The sequence below is a fragment of the Hyperoodon ampullatus genome (genome assembly GCF_949752795.1).
Source record: "Hyperoodon ampullatus genome assembly, chromosome: 1".
NCBI lineage: Eukaryota > Metazoa > Chordata > Mammalia > Artiodactyla > Ziphiidae > Hyperoodon > Hyperoodon ampullatus.
In genome coordinates this window covers 161,293,656-161,310,644 of record NC_136914.1, presented here as the reverse complement: position 1 = coordinate 161,310,644, position 16,989 = coordinate 161,293,656, and the positions used below count along the sequence as shown (strand labels likewise).

General features: G+C 46.7%; 1 protein-coding gene across 3 annotated transcripts in view; it reads left to right on the top strand.

The window, feature by feature from the left end:
• Positions 1–16,989, top strand: part of EVC (EvC ciliary complex subunit 1) — a gene marked incomplete at its 5' end in the record, with an annotated part of 78,886 nt that overhangs the window by 13,983 nt on the left and 47,914 nt on the right. For all 3 annotated transcript variants that reach the window (XM_079696628.1, XM_079696630.1, XM_079696629.1), the window contains 5 exons: positions 858–1,090; positions 2,737–2,821; positions 9,804–9,902; positions 12,716–12,853; positions 15,685–15,843. In XM_079696628.1, coding sequence (XP_079552754.1) covers positions 858–1,090; positions 2,737–2,821; positions 9,804–9,902; positions 12,716–12,853; positions 15,685–15,843 — 714 coding nt within the window. The remainder of the gene's footprint in view (positions 1–857; positions 1,091–2,736; positions 2,822–9,803; positions 9,903–12,715; positions 12,854–15,684; positions 15,844–16,989) is intronic.

Sequence of the window (16,989 nt, the reverse complement as noted above, 5' to 3'; positions counted from 1 at the left end):
ATCCAGTGGTCAAGAGAGCACTGTCCTCACCCTGGAGGCCCTCCCAGCCTGGCGGATGTGGCAGGATGGCGTGTGATAGCAGGCAGGACAGAAATGACCAGGGTCCTGTGGAACCCAGTGTGGGCTAGGCCCAGGGGTCAGGGTAGGAAGATTCAGGGGTCTGTGTCTGGAGGGAGGGATGCTTCAGCCCAGCAGACAATGAGTTAGGGGTGTTTCAGGCAGGGGGACAAAAGTCTGGAAAGGCTCAGAAGCATGAAATGATAGTGAGGGTTTGGAGCTGGCCACCAGCTCAGTGCTACCTGGGCATGCACCTCTGGGGGCAGCAGGAGATGAAGCTGGACATAGGGATGGCTGACATTTGCTGAGCTCTCTGGCTGTGCCAGGCACTAGGCTATGACCTCATGTGGTCATGGCAGTGCAAGGGGCTTGAGTTCCTTGTTAAGGGGCTTTGAGGCTATCCGAGGGCAGGTCAGTGGACAGAGCGGGCCTGGGGTCTGGGACAGCAGCCAGAGAGTTGGGGAAGGGCAGGCGGGCTGCTGGGGAGGTCAGAGCTGGCAGCCGAGGGTGGGTACAGGTGGGCCATCGGGGAACAGACCCAGGCTAATAGCTGGAGGGGAGGAGCCTGGTGCAGAGGGGCTGGCCTTTGGGGACAAGTGATGTGACAAGAGCTGTGACGAAGGCCCCTAGGGCCGTGGCCGTGCCCCAGGGGCAGAAGCTCCACAGTGTCCACTCATACCCTCCCTGCCTGCCCCGGCTTGGCCTTCCTGGGAGCCACCACGTGTGTCGCTGGTGGAATTATGGAAACACTCATGATGGGTCATGTGGACTGAGAGTACACTTTCTCTCCTGCCCCCCAGCCTCTGGCCGACGGTTCCTCCAACCCATCTCTGCATGAAACCTTAAAGCAGGCAGTCTTGCCGAACCAGCCCTTGGAGGCATCCCCTTCCAGCAGCCTGGGGAGCCTGAGCCAGGCTGAGAAGGACGACTGCAGCTCCTCGTCCAGCGTCCACTCAGCCGCCAGTGACGACAGGTTCCTCGGCCGCACCTTCCTGGGGGCGAGCAGCTTCCCCGAGGCACTGACCTGCGAGAGGTGAGGAGGGGGTGGGATGGAGGATGCAGACTGATAGGCTGTTATCATGCTCAGTGGAGGAAGTGGAGGCCCAGAGAGGTTAAGGACTCAGCCATGGACACACAGCGACCCAGTGTCAGAGCTGGAGCTGAATGTGTGCTGTTGGCCAGCATGGGGGTCAAGGAGCCAGGCCTGAGCCCTGGGGAGAGACAGAGGGGACCTCCTTTAATCACTGACCTGCCCCGTGCACTGCATAGCAGCAGCTAGCACTGGTTAAGTGTCTTCTGTATACAAAATATTAGGCCCTTTGCAGGGATTAATTCTCTTTTGAGCACGAGGAGAAGGTCTGTCTTATTCACAGCTGTGCACGACCACCCAGTGGGAGCCTGGGACAGGCACAGTGATGAACAAGTATTAGTCAGTGAATTAATTCCTCTTAACAGCCCTATGTTGTTAAGGTTGTGTAGTAGATGCTAATATTGCCCTCATTTTCAAAGAATAAAATGAGACACAGAGAGGCAGAGTGACTTGCCCAAGGTCACGCAGCAGGTGAGCGTTGGAGCCTGGTGTGACCCCACCACCTTATCTTGCAGCCCATGCTCTAAATCGCCAAACTGTCTAGCCCAGAGTAAGGCTTAGCACCCAGTAGGTGCTCAAAAAACTAGTCAGCAGGTTTGCACGTCAGTCCTCAGGCCTCTCTCAGATCTGAATTTCTGTGAGTCCAAGGAGCCCTGGGTGATTTGAACCAGGCATGGCCTGGCTCAGGGCTGTGGAAAGAGTGGGCTCAGAACCCTGAGCTTGGTGTTGACTCTGAAGGTGGCCCCGGGAAGGAGGGACTTCGTTTAATTGGAGCTTTCTTGGCTCCCCTGCCTGACTGGGAAGGGATGTTTCTTCCCATTCGGATGAAGAGGACTTGAACAGTTCAGGTGGGAATGTAGTCATTTAAAATGCATTTGCGGGCTTCCCTGGTGGCGCAGTGGTTGAGAGTCCGCCTGCCGATGCAGGGGACACGGATTCGTGCCCTGGTCCAGGAAGATCCCACATGCTGCGGAGCGGCTGGGCCCGTGAGCCATGGCCGCTGAGCCTGCACGTCCGGAGCCTGTGCTCCGCAACGGGAGAGGCCACAACAGTGAGAGGCCTGCGTACTGCAAAAAAAAAAAAAAAAGCATTTGCCTATGTCGGAGAAAAGGTCAAAGGCCTTTATCTTCACACTGTCCGTTATCTGCCCCTGTGACCACGTGACCACTACTTGATTTCTCTGACCCTTGATTTCCTGAGTCAGTTTCCTCATCTGTAAATGGCTGTGAGAATGTGTGCATGATAGCAGAAAGGAAGGATGACACGTGACACTAGACATGAAAATGCCGGGGGGGCCTGGGGGGAGTGCTGTTTTTCATCTCTCTCACCTTCCATCTCTTCCTGTGTTCTGTCTTTGATGTCTCCGGCAGCTGTTTCCTTCTGGTCACAAGTGGGTTTCAGATGGCTACTTCGATTGCTCCTTATGCACCTGGGGTGGCTGTGAGCAATCTCTGCATGCTGCAGAATTTAAAATCTGGAGTCAGGATGCACCGTGGCTTATCCTGCAGGGATGTACTGATAACTCGATAACCTTACCCCCCACATCAAATTCTCTGAAAGTCTCTTCTGTTTCTCTTTGGACTTTTCAGTGTGGACCTTGACTTGTGTATCTACAACCTTCACTTAAAAGACCTGCTGCATCTGGACACGGCGCTGAGGCAGGAGAAGCACATGGTAGGTGGAGCACTCAGGACCCGGGAGACAGGCTCTCCGTGTGCATGGAGTCCCGGAGACCTTTGGGAAACGGGTGTTGGTGACAGCAGAGCCGCCACAAGGGGAAGGCAGAGCAGGGTTAGGCGTCCGACCACAAAATGGAAAAGCAATTCGTGCCTGCAGACAGGGAGCAGGATTTACTTTACCCAGTGCCATTGGGGTTAAAAGCAGAAAGCTGGGTACCTACTCTCTGCGCACACCTCCTGATGGAGACCAAAGAGAACAGGATTTTTAGAGGAATGATAATAGTGATCATAAGATTTATGAGTCCTTACTATGTACTAGGTCCTGGGGGTGTTACACAGGTGGTTATTTTAAAGCTCACACAACCCGGCGAGGTGGGTGCCATCATTATGTCCACTTTATAGATGGGGAAACTGAGGCACAGAGTGGAGACTGGCCCTAAGTCATAAAGTTCTAAGTTGGGGCTGAGATGGGAAATTGAGTACCTTCTTATGGGTGTGCATTCTCCGAGTGAAGGAAGGAGAAATCAGAGCCATGGAGGAAACAAGATTGGTCTCTGCCAGATGCACATGGATCCATACTGGATCCAGGTTACAGAAAATCAGAGGGATGAGTCCCACTGTAGCTACAGAACCTCCATGGGTTAGTCAGGCAGCAAGGCCACTGGGTTTAAAAAAAAAAAAAAGAATTATTTCGGGCTTCCCTGGTGGCGCAGTGGTTAAGAATCCACCTGCCAATGCAGGAGACATGGGTTCGAGCCCTGGTCCAGGAAGATCCCACATGCGGAGCAACTAAGCCCGTGCACCACAACTACTGAGCCTGCTCTCTAGAGCCCGTGAGCCACAACTACTGAGCCTGCGTGCCACAACTACTGAAGCCTGTGCGCCTAGAGCCCATGCTCTGCAACAAGGGAAGCCACCGCAATGAGAAACCTGCGCACCGCAACGAAGAGTAGCCCCCGCTTGCTGCAACTAGAGAAAGCCCACGCACAGCAACGAAGAGCCAAATGCAGCCAAAGATAAATAATTAAAATTTAAAAAATTAAAAAAAAGAATTATTGGGCCTCCCTGGTGGCGCAGTGGTTGAGAGTCCGCCTGCCGATGCAGGGGATACGGGTTCGTGCCCCGGTCCGGGAGGATCCCATATGCCGCGGAGCGGCTGGGCCCGTGAGCCATGGCCGCTGAGCCTGCGCGTCCGGAGCCTGTGCTCCGCAACGGGAGAGGCCACAACAGTTAGAGGCCCACATACCGCAAAAAAAAAAAAAAAAAAGAGTTATTTCTCCATGAGACACATCCCCTGAATTACTGAATGAGGGAGAAGACCTACAAAGAGAAGGGAGGAGAGAGAAGGCCTGTTGGGAAGAGAAAGGGAGGGGTAGATGGAGAGAGTGACAGAGAGACAGACAAAGATATGCCCACAGGTGCTTCGTTGTAAACAGGAGAAATAAAAGAGTATTAAGTTGAGGATGCAACAGAAAGAAATTTTGCTCTGTGTGAGCAGAACAGGCCTCGTAAACAGGTGCCAGTATTTGAAACCATAAGTCATCCTAGGATTCCAGAAATCGAGCCTGTTCCTACAGCCCCACAGATCCCCGTGCAGAGGCTCATGGACATGAGGCACGAGCCCACCTGCAGCTGCAGCCTGCTTTCACTTAGCCACACCTGGTCCTGCTTGGGGGCAGGTGGCCCTGGCGATTTTCTCAAAGGCTGTGCTCCCTGGAGGGTGATTGTTTCTGTGCTCACAGCCCCATCCAGCTGGTGAGTGACGTGGTCCTGGCCCCTCGCCCCTGGAGCAGCCAGCAAATGCCCACAGGGAAGCAGCCTACTGTCATGAAGAGAGCATTCGCTGTCACTCATCTGTGGGCAGTCTCCCTGCCCTTCTGGACATAATACTGGGGACAGCCCCTGCCTTTATGGAGCCCACTGTCCAGGGGAGAGATGGCAGTCAATAGACTGCACAAAATGCACAGAGGCAAAAAGTATGACAAAGCAAATGGTGGAGTACCATGAGGGCATGTAAGAGAGGACCTGAGAGTGTGTAGGCTTCAGGGAGGTGGTCAGGCTTCCCTGGAGGGAGATACTGAAGCTGGAACCTGGGAAAGTTCCAGGAGCACCAGATTAAGAATTAGAAACTTGGGTTCTAGTCCACCCTTTGACACTTATGAGCTGTGTGACTTTTTGTAAGTCACTTCCCCTCTCTGGGCCACTTTAGGAAAGGTGTGAAAATAATATACTTCCAGCTTTTACTCCATGGAATTACTAGAAGTCAAGTCCCACTTTGAAAGTTCTCTGTAGGCAAAGTTCTGGGCTCTGTAGGGCTGTGTAATCTGTGTCATCACAGCATCATTTATGAAACACTGAAACTCTGCTAGGCTAAACACTTTAAATGTCTGATCTCATTGAAACCTCAGTGCTGTTCCACTCATGAGGAACCTGAGTCTCAGAGAGGTCTAGTCAGTTGCCGAAGATCACACAGCTGGTAAACTGCAGAGTCAGAACCCAAATGAGGTTTGTCTGAGTCCAAGGTCTGTGTATCCTCAGAGCCCAGAACAGTGCCCTGCACATAGTAGGTGCTCAATAGAAATGTGTCTGGTTGACACCGTTGCCACCCTGGGAGAGCTGCTTTCTAAGCATGGCCTTCCATTCACTGCAGGGCATGTCTTCATCGTGTGTAAGACCTAGAGAAACATGGGGAACAGGAGGGAACCATGTTACACAAAGACTTCAAATTTCATTTCTCTGGTAGAGATCCCCTATCACAGGTCAGGATTCAGAAGTGACTCAGACCAGATGTGACCACCATGCAGCCAAGAATCTTAGCGCTCTCTGGTGGCCCTTGAGGAGGAAGACACTGGTGCTGGGCTTGTCTAGGAAGTGGAGTTGTAACCTTTAAAAGCAGAATGGCAGAAAAGAAAATAGATCAGGGGATGTGGGAGGGGCGTGGCTAATGTCAGAGGAGCACTAGGACTAGCGGATTTCTCCTGGTGCTGGAAGATTCTCTATCTTGATTGTGGCAATACATGGGGAAAAATTGTAGAACCACACGCACACATATACACACAAATGAGTGCATGTAAAAATGGGTGAAAACTGAGTAAGGTCTATAGTTAACGTATTGGACCTATGTCCATTTTCAGGTTTGATATTGTACCACAGTGATGTAAGATGTCACCCCTGGGGACAAAGTGCCCAGAACTCTGTACTGTTTTTCATCTTCCTCTAAATCCATAATTGTTCCAAATTAAAAAGTTTTTACAATTCAAAGGAATGGGACAAGACCTGTAAACGTTACTGATTCAGTTTGGGGTCAAAAAGAAAATAGATTTGAGATTAACATCTTGAGAAAAGAATGTTACTGTACATAGTCTCAGACTTCAGTGGATGGAAAGTCAAGACAATTTTTGTCTTTTTAGAGCTTATTAGCATTGGCAAGCATAATGAAGGTTGATGAAGAGTTCTGGGTCTGTCCCTCATGGATGTCCCTTGTGACATGAGGCCAGTTGTCCAGATTTCTCAACTGAGAGTTCCTCATCTGTAAAATGGGGAATATTGTACCAACCTCCTGCTGTGATGATCATTTGAGATAATATATATATTAGCCTGGCACAGAAGAGTGTTTAACAAACCTTAAAACAAGGATCGTAAACTATGGCCCTTGGGCCAATCCGACCATACCTATTCTTTTACACATCACCTATGGCTGCCTTCATGCTGTAATAGCAGAGTTCAGTAGTTGCAAAAAAGATAGTATGGCCTGAAAACCCCAAAACATTTACTTTTTGGACATTTGGAGAAAAACATTTGCTCACCCATGCATTTAAAAATGTCTTACCATGGGGGCAGTCCAAGATGACTGCATAGGAAGATCCTGTTCTCACCTCCTCCCATGGACACACTGAATCTATAGCTACATATGAAATAGATCCCTCTGAAAAAGACCTAAAAACTGGTGAACAGCTCCTTCATGACTAACACTCTTGGCATACCCTCAACAAGTGGGACCCATCAAGAATAAATTAGGCTGCTGCGGAGCAACTAAGCCCATGCACCACAACTTCTAAGCCTGCGCTCTAGAGCCCCTGAGCCACAATTACTGAAGCCCACATGCCTAGAGCCCATGCTCCACAACAAGAGAAGCCACCGCAATGAGAAGCCCACTTACCGCAACGAAGAGTAGCTCCTGCTCACTGCAACTAGAGAAAGCCCACGTGCAGCAACGAAGACCCAACACAGCCAAAAATAAATAAATAAATAAATTAAAAAAAAGAAAAGAATGAAAAAGAATAAATTAGGCTGCTTAGACAATCACAAAGGTTTGAGAGGCAACCATGAGCTAGGGCAAGGTTGAAAGATAAAGTTCATCTTTTACAAGGCCACTTCTTCAAGACTGGGAGAGGTAGCTGTTTTGCCTAATACATAGAAACAAACACAGTCAATCAAAATGAGGAAACAGAGCAATATGTTCAAACAAAAGAACAAGATAAAACGTCAGGAAAAAAGCCTTAATGAAAAGGAGATAAGTAATTTACCTGATTAAAGAGTTCAAATAATGGTGATAAAATGCTCATCAAACTCAGGAGAAGAATGGATGAACAGAGTGAGAACTTCAACAAAGAGACAGAAAATATAAGTAGCCAACAGAAGTCACAGAGCCAAAGTATACAATAACTGAAATGAAAAATACACGAGGGGGTTCAACAGTAGACTAGGTGAAGCAGAAGAAAAAAGCAGTGATCTAGAAGACAGGGCACCCAAACAGAACAGCAAAAGGAAAACAGAATTTTAAAAAGTGAAGATAGCTTAAGGGACCTATGGGACAATATCACATGAAATAACGTTCGCAGTACCAGGGGTCCCAGAGGAGAAGAGAGAGAGGGGCAGGAAACATATTTAAAGAAATAATGGGAAACCATAAACAAGACCAAAAGACAACCCTCAGAATGGGAGAAAATATTTGCAAATGAAGCAACTGACAAAGGATTAATCTCCAAAATTTATAAGCAGCTCATGCAGCTCAATAACAAAAAAACAAACAACCCAATCCAAAAATGGGCAGAAGACCTAAATAGACATTTCTCCAAAGAAGACATACAGATGGCCAACAAACACATGAAAGAATGCTCAACATCATTAATCATTAGAGAAAGGCAAATCAAAACTACAATGAGATATCATCTCACACCGGTCAGAATGGCCATCATCAAAAAATCTAGAAACAATAAATGCTGGAGAGGGTGTGGAGAAAAGGGAACACTCTTGCACTGCTGGTGGGAATGTGAATTGTTACAGCTACTATGGAGAACAGTATGGAGGTTCCTTAAAAAACTACAAATAGAACTACCATATGACCCAGCAGTCCCACTACTGGGCATATACCCTGAGAAAACCATAATTCAAAAAGAGTCATGTACCAAAATGTTCATTGCAGCTCTATTTACAATAGCCTGGAGATGGAAACAACCTAAGTGTCCATCATCGGATGAATGGATAAAGAAGATGTGGCACATATATACAATGGAATATTACTCAGCCATAAAAAGAAACGAAATTGAGTTATTTGTAGTGAGGTGGATGGACCTAGAGTCTGTCATACAGAGTGAAGTAAGTCAGAAAGAGAAAGACAAATACCATATGCTAACACATATATATGGAATTTAAGAAAAAAAATGTCATGAAGAACCTAGGGGTAAGACGGGAATAAAGACACATACCTACTAGAGAATGGGCTTGAGGATATGGGGAGGGGGAAGGGTAAGCTGTGACAAAGTGAGAGAGTGGCATGGACATATATACACTACCAAACGTAAAATAGATGGCTGGTGGGAAGCAGCAGCATAGCACAGGGAGATCAGCTCGGTGCTTTGTGACCACCTGGATGGGTGGGATAGGGAGAGTGGGAGGGAGGGAGACGCAAGAGGGAGGAGATATGGGAACATACGTATATGTATAACTGATTCACTTTGTTATAAAGCAGAGACTAACACACCATTGTAAAGCAATTATACTCCAATGAAGATGTTAAAAAAATAATAATAGAAAAAGAAATAAGTAAACAATCTGATTAGAAAATGGGCAAAAGACATGAACAGATTATTTCACCAAAAAGAATATACGGCTGGCAAGGAAACACACAAAAGCACATGAAAAGATGTTCAACATCATTAAGCCATTAGGGAAATGCAAATTAAAACCACATGAGATATGACTACACACCCATCAGAATGACAAAAATAAAAAATAACAATGCCACCAAATGCTTGTGGAGTTGTAATGAAACTGGATTACTCATACATTGCTGGTGGGAATATAAAATGCCACTCTGGAAAACAGGCGATTTCTCATAAAACGAAATATACAATTACCAGAAGACCCAGCTGTTGCAGTCTTGGACATTCATCTCAGAAACACATACGTTCAGTCAAAAACCTGTATGTGAATGCCCATAGTAGCTTTATTTGTAATAGCCCCAAACTGGAAATACTCAGATGTCCAGCAATAGGTGAATGATTAAACAAATTGTGGACACAGCACCCTGGGACATGCCAGGGTGTCCCTGCCTATGGAGGACCCTTCTTGGTTTAGAGGACACGTCCATCCATTGAGACAGGGGGCTGGAGCAGATGACTTTACACATCCCGTTTCCGTACAACCATCCCTCTAATTCTTTCCACAAAGAAGCAACCCCCCTTCGCCTCATCTGTTTTCTTGACTCATGGAAATGGGGAAAGTAGGGGCTTACCACAGAGTGGGCTCCTCATAAATATGTGCAGAAGAAAGGAAGCATTTTTCTTTAGAAGCTTCATGAAAATGCAGTCCATTACAGGCCATTGTCATGATTTTTAATCTGAGGTCTTTTCCTAGAGCAAAAAGTGTATGGGCAGTTGGGGGAGAGGGAAAGAAGTAGGTAGGAGAAAAAGGAGGGAAGGGAAATACCATTGTTGAAACCTTTCTCTTTGTTATGTTTCCCTTTTTGGCAACAGATGTTTATTCAGATTTTTAAAATGTGTCTCCTTGACCTTCTTCCTAAAAAGAAGACTGATGATGAATTATACCAGAAGATTCTCTCAAAACAAGAAAATGTAAGTTTTCAACCTATATTTCAAAATAACTTAAAAATAGTTTATTATGATATATAAAGCATAATATTCTAGTAAAGTATTTTTTATGTATAAAAATAGTTTATTACAATATATACTTTTCAACACAATATGGTATATAATGGTATACTTCTATATGGTATATAAAAGTATAGCTATAAACATAAAACTAACTGTGTATTATTAAAATGTGGAAAAATATTAGAAGTAAAAAAAAAGAGAATGTTGGTCATACCCACTACTGAAAGAGAACCACTACTGATTCTATTTACTGCACAAGTGTGGGGTATTTTAAAATATATAATTTGCTTATTGGTTATAACTCTTCCTACTACTTTGCATTCTTCTTATTTCAGTCTTTTATACAAGCTTTATATTGTTTTATGTGCAGCAAAATGAGTCAGGGCTTGGAGTCACAGTGGTGGAGATTGATTTCCTGGTCCTGTCTTTCACAAACTCTCAGAATTCTAGGTTGTTCCTTTGTGCAATGGGATAATAATTCCCATCCTGTGGGACTACAGAAAGAAGAAAATGTGTATGAAGCACCTAGCAAAGTAACAACCAGACCCTGATTATATGATCGCTGCCATCATGCCCATTCCCACCAACGCCACCACAGTCATCTTCATCATCATCATCAGTATCATTGCCATTATTATTGTTTGATTACCAACACAATCACCACCACCACTATCATTATCATCATCATCACCATCGCCACCACCGTCTTTATTATTGTCATCATTGTCATATTCATTCTTATTATGACCATCACCACTGTTATCATGATCTTCATCATCATTCTCATCATCCTCTTTACCACCACCAGCACCATCCTCCTCCTCATTACCACCACCACTACCAACATTTCATCATCGCCACCATCACTGTTGCCATAGTTCTTACTCCTCCCATTGCCACCATCATCCTCATCTGCATCGTTATTCTCATCTTCGTTACCATGACCATCACGACCTCCACCGTCATCCTCATCATCCTCACTTCTGCCATCACGACTTTCATCTTCATTATCATATCATTGTCATAATCCTCATTCCTTCCATCACCACCATTATCTTTATCATAGTCATCATTATCATCCTTATCACTGCAACCATGAGATTTGGGGGATTGGGAGGAGGGAGTGTTTCTTCCTCACTCTTCTGGATTCCAAGGGGGAGGATTCATCACTACATCCCAGGGAGAAGGCAGTACATCTTCATTTTTGTTAACATCATTGTCATCATCCTCAGTCCCACCACTACTGTGATCCTCATCCTCAGGCAATGCACAGAGTGCTTTACACACATTATTTAATCTTCACAACAGCCCTGTGAGTGACCATCATTCTTTTTGTTTATAGCTGAGGAAGTTGAGGCTCAGTGAGTTTAAATGACTCTCCAATGACAAAAAGAATGATAATGTTGGTGATACTTGTAATTGTACTAGTAATGAATGTCATATGGAAAGAATAAGAGCTTTGGTATCTGCAGGCCTGGGATCAAATCCCACCTCTACCACTTCCAGAGCATCTTAATTATGTCAGTGGCTACTGTTCAGTGGATGTAGTCTGGCCAAGGGCTTTGAATGCATACTTTCCTATAATATTGACAACAGCCTCAGAACTTCTAGATGAAGATGAGAAGTGCCCAGAAATGGCAGCTGCTTTGGAGAGAAGCAGCATAGTACATGCAGTTAGAAGAGTGAGGCTCTGGAGTCAGTGAGCCTAAGGGGCCTAGCCTAGCACACCACTTCCTACTGGGAGACTTTGGACGAAATATCTCAGCTTCCCATAGATAAGATTCCTCATCTGGAAAAGAACCCTCATTTCTCTCTTGTAGAGATGCTGTGAGAATTAGAAGTCACATATGGCTTCCGCTTGGATAATCAACAGCAGTTTTCCTAATGAATTTGGACCCACACCAGTGTTGATTACATGTCAGTGAACATAGGTCTAGAGAAAACAGAACAGCCCAGAAAACAGAACAGAACAGAAAACAAACCCTCCACACTCCAGGTTGGGGTTTGAAGGACTCCATACATAGGGTTCCCCTTTTCCTTCTAAGTTCTGAGTTAATTAAGAGAAAGCGTTGGGGAGACAGAGAAATGTCAGCTTCATCACTGAAAGGGGCCAGCTTGGAAGACATAGGTTAGGTGCACAGTGATCATGGCTTGCTTCCTAACAGTGAATCCCAGGATTAGCTAAATTGCTTACCTAAATTGCTTACTGGCAAAGCTGGGCCACCTCAGGCCTCCCCACACAGAAGAGGGACCTTTGCTGCCCAGCTCACTCTGGGCTGAGGCCACATCAGAGCAGTGGTCTCCCCTGAATGGTCCATCCCAAAGAGGAAGAGGTTGGGCAAGCTAGGGGCTGTGCTCACTTCCTGCTTTTGAACTGCCAGTCAAATACATATCACTTCCTCCCTGGGGTGTACTAAGTAATCCTTCCCCATGGAAACCAGAGGAGTGGGGAGGAGACAGTCCATCCCACACCCCAGATGTCATGACATGTTCCTGGACTTAATAAAGATAGGAAGATACTATTTCATTGTTTTTAAAATATGGCCTATTTTGGGGGGATGAGGGAAAGACTATAGAAGAAAATACGTAATCCATTATTCCCGAGGCTCTGTGATGATTTTTATCATCAGTCCTTCAGTAGGACAACACCCAAAGCATTTAATTATGGTTAAGAAATATTTTATGATAATGGGGTGAAAATAAAAGCATTTCTTCTCTAGAATTTAAGATACATTAGGTTTTTTCTGTATTTGCCTTTTTCTTTTTTTCTCCAGGATTTGGAGGAATTAGAAAAGAGACTTCAGGTCAGACTGTCAAACACGGAGATGTTGGGTGCTGGTGACTCTGAATACATCACCCTGGCAGATGTAGAAAAGAAAGAGAGAGAATATTCTGAGCATCTAATAGCTAATGTATGTGATGGATTTTCTTTCCCATATAAAAAGTGTGGTTTCTGGGACAGTTCATTTGGCGAGATTAAAGAGATGGTACCTAGAAGCATGTTTAATACTAGAATTCCCTGTTGTGTTCTGCCCTGGAGCCAGGGATCCAGTTTCTGAAGGTAGTGATTGAGAAGGTATAATTAAGGGGCCAAGATTTACTGAGGGAGTCCTTTTTTCCTCTTAGTGAATTCTCCTTGTTTAAATTTTACATTGATCTTTTTATCATTCAAAGCAAAGATCACTCTAACCCTATGTGTCATTACCGCCCTGTGGCTTAGAGCAGATGCCAGCTGCTAACTTCTCAAACTCCAGGCATCACTCATAAAAGCATGTTTTAAATTCTAGAGAGGATGGCTTCCCTCAAACTCTCTTTTTTGCTTTGAGGTTCTACTACCTGCTGTTCATACATTACGAATTAAACAAATATTTTCTTGGCACCCAGGTGTTGTGTTGGACTCTGGGAATTCAAAATGAACTTAGACCTGGCCCTGCCAGGGAGATGCTCAGGCCTGTCTGGTGGGGGGGACTGACAGGTGAACGGATGAGGACTTTGTGGGTTACAAGTGCCATGATAGATAGAAGTATGGGAAGACTGAGGTACAGTGGGGAGAACGATTCATTTTACCCCAGGGTTATGAAGGTGTTTGTAGAAGAAAGGGTCATCAAGAAGCTTTTGGGGAGAAGTGTGGATGGATGCTGTCCAGTGGGTGGGCAGAGAAGGGAGCCAGGGCTAGGAAGCAGGCTGAGCAAGATAAAGCCAGAGGTCTTCCCTGAGGGTTTTCATCTCATGCCAAGGAAATGGGAGTCACTGAAGCAGCAGAGGGTGGCTTGGCCCTGTTTTAGAAGGACTGCCCAGGCTGCTGTGTGGAAGGTTGTTAGGGGCTTTGGGGCTAATCCAGTAGGAATTTCATGAAGGCAATTGCAGTAGGGATGGAGAGGTGAGAAAAAGTGGGAGAGCTGATAGGGTGGTGTCTAAGGAGGTGGTGGTGGGAAGAGGAGGGTATAGAGGATGAGGTCTACGGAAATAAGGATCCCAGAATGAGAACAAGTTGGGAGGGAAGATGGTGAGCGTGGTTTGACATCCTGAGCTGGAGATGCCTGGGGATGGAGAGTCTCCGCTAAGCTCAGGTAGGATCACACGGAGAGCGAGGATATTCTCGGGATGAGATGGCTAAGGGAGGGTACTCAGCCCGGATTCTGGTGGTGATGGACTCCCCGAAGCAGTGGAATATCTTGTCCGTGTCTGCACATTTCCGGCAGAGGATTGATCATTCTCATAAGATTCTCTGAAGTATTGATGTCCTTCACTAACAGAGATGCTTCTGGTCCAGGGGTGTGTGTGGAAGGGGTAAAGAAAGGAGCCTCATGCCAAATCTTGGACCTTGCCAGCATTGAAGAAGCCGGAGTCAAGGAGAATCAAGACAAGAAGCAGAGTATGGACCTCGAAGAACCAGGAGAATGTCATGTCATGGATGCCAAGGGAATCACGAGTTTTTCAGAAGAGCGGAGTGGGCGTCCTCATTCTCTGCGATGGGAAGAGGAGAGGCGAAGCTGTTTGGATGTAGAACTCTGTTTCCGGATGTGCAGGGATTCACGGATGATGGTCCACATTCTCTGATAGCAGTTGGAGAGGAAGTCATCTGACGGGGTGAGAGGGGGCAAGAGCAGGGTGTGAATGTGAGGGAGGAGGCAGCCAGGGCAGATTAAGGGTTTGCTGAGCTGCCACGAGGCCCTTGAGACAGGACACCAAACTTTCGAAGAGGTGCCGGTTCGTGCGGGCGTGGATGGGTTTTCTCCTGGCCATGCCCAGCCCCTGAGAGATGGCTGGCCGGATTAACTCAGAGTTTCGGGTCGCCATCTCTCTCCACCTTTAGCCATAGCAAGAAGATCATCATGGGCTTCTGGAACCACTGAGCCCTGACCCCTCCCATACCCTGCCCAGCAAGCAACATCCATCTCAGCATCTGAGAGGTGGAGCCAAGATGGAGAAAATCACAGCTGTGGGAGCTGAAGGGACCTGAATCAAACACGCCTCTGCTTCTTGTTGCCTCTGTGACCCTTGACGAGTGACCTAACTTTCTGAGCCTGTTCCTTGTCCCTCCGATACATATTTCATCTAGAAATAAAAGGCGTGAAGCACGGAGCCTGGCTTATAACCTGCATGCCGTAAAGAAAAGTTGCTATGACTATGGGCATCGGTGTTCTTAGAGTCTGGAAGGCTGCAGTGACAAAAATTTAGCCCCCAACCTTCTAAACCACTTGGCGATTCCCTACTCTGCTCCCGATAAGATGGTGGAGAAAGGAAAAAGATTTGAAGGCAAAATGTTTTTATGGTCGTCGTCATCTCTGTCATATTGTTCTTTTATACTTTTAGGACAATAATCAATATTTAAATGGCCATTCATGCTTTTATTTCCAGGATACGTTTAATCCCCTTTAAAGATCTGGAAGCTTCCAGGAGCGCATTGTCGAATTTCATGCACCCGCCCCACTCCCTACCCCACTGCCGGGCAGTCTTTCAGCTGTTTGAGCTGGGGGATCTCATGGTGCTTGCCTTCCTTATCAGCAGCCCGTTGGTGTTTGCTGAAGAGCCACATCGAAACTCACTGGCACCTACAAAGAGGAACCTCTGGAGAATGTGACTGTTGCCAAGATAACTTTCTCCAACTTGTAGAATTGTTTATAATCTCAGTTTGTGATAAGGGGTGGATAGTAATGCCCAAGCCTGAGCCGGACAGCTTTAAAGCTTTCTGAAATAAGTTTTCTCCCCCCACCTCTTGCATCTCATTCTCATTTCACAGATGGAAGCTTTCTGGAAACAGATGGAAAACATCCAGCACTTTCTGGTGGACCAATTTAAGTGTTCCAGCTCCAAAGCCCGACAGCTCATGATGACTGTGACAGAAAGAATGATTGCAGCTGAAGGGCTATTGCGTGATTCTCAGGATTTGCAGGCTCTGGTAACGCTGGAGGGGGCAGGGAGGGAACGTGATATTCGAACTAGAGACGTGGAAGCCGGAAGCTTGGAGCACCGTAGGGGTCATTAAGTTCAACACCTGCAGATTGTAGAAAGGGATATAGAGGCCAGAGAAAAGCAGTGTATCCATCCATCCCTCCATCTATCCATCAGTCATTTATCTGTCCGTCCATCCATCTAACCATTCCTTTAGTGGAGAGACTGGCCCGTCCCACGTCACTACAGCATAGGGCACTGGTGGTTCTCAATCCTGGCTGCACGTTGAAGTTATCTGAGGAGGTAAAAATAGTACTGATGCTTGGGTCCAAGATGGGTCCCCACCCCAGAGATTCTTAGTCTGGATTTTTTAAGGTTCCAGGTGACCACAGTGAGTAGTCATGGTTGATGCCCACTGGTGTGGACGGAGCTTCAGTTAGCTCTCCTGGATGGCCCCATGTATCACCTAGGGGGCTTAAAATAATGCCCATGTCCCGGGCCTCTTGCACAGAGATCCAACCTGATTGGTCTGAAGTGGAGGACCTGGCACTGCTGCTTTTAAAACTCCCCAAACAATTCTGATGTATAGCTGGGAATGCAAACCGCTGGCGCAGAGGAATCCACAAATCCAAATCCGACTTTGAAGCTAAGCTTAGCCACTTGAAGCTGTGTGATCTCGAAGAGGTTACTTAACCCCTCTGAGCTTCAATTACTGTACTTAAAAAAGATGGTCCCAGGAGTTGCTGCAGGCAGGGCCCGGGGAAATGCTCGGTCAGGTTTTGTTGTGGAGGTTTCCGTCTAGCCCTGCTGTGTGCAAAGGCCAGGCCACTATCCACCCATTTCTCCTTCCTCTGACCTTGAGAACTCATGAATTACATTTCAGACCTGTGCACCTGCCCAGGGCACTCCTGACTCAGAAACCTGCAGCAGCCGCCCTGCCCTCCGCTCAGAGACCCAGGTCCTCAGACGTGAGGAGAAGGCGCTGCTGAGTGGAGCGGTCCCTGCTGCTTCTGCACAAACTGCTCTGCTTCTCAAAGTGTGGTCCGCAGACCGGTAGCATCAGCGTCACCTGAGAGCTGGTTAGAAATGCAGAATCTCGTCCCCCCTCCCGAATCAGGATCTGCATTTTTAACAAACTCCCAGGTGCACACAG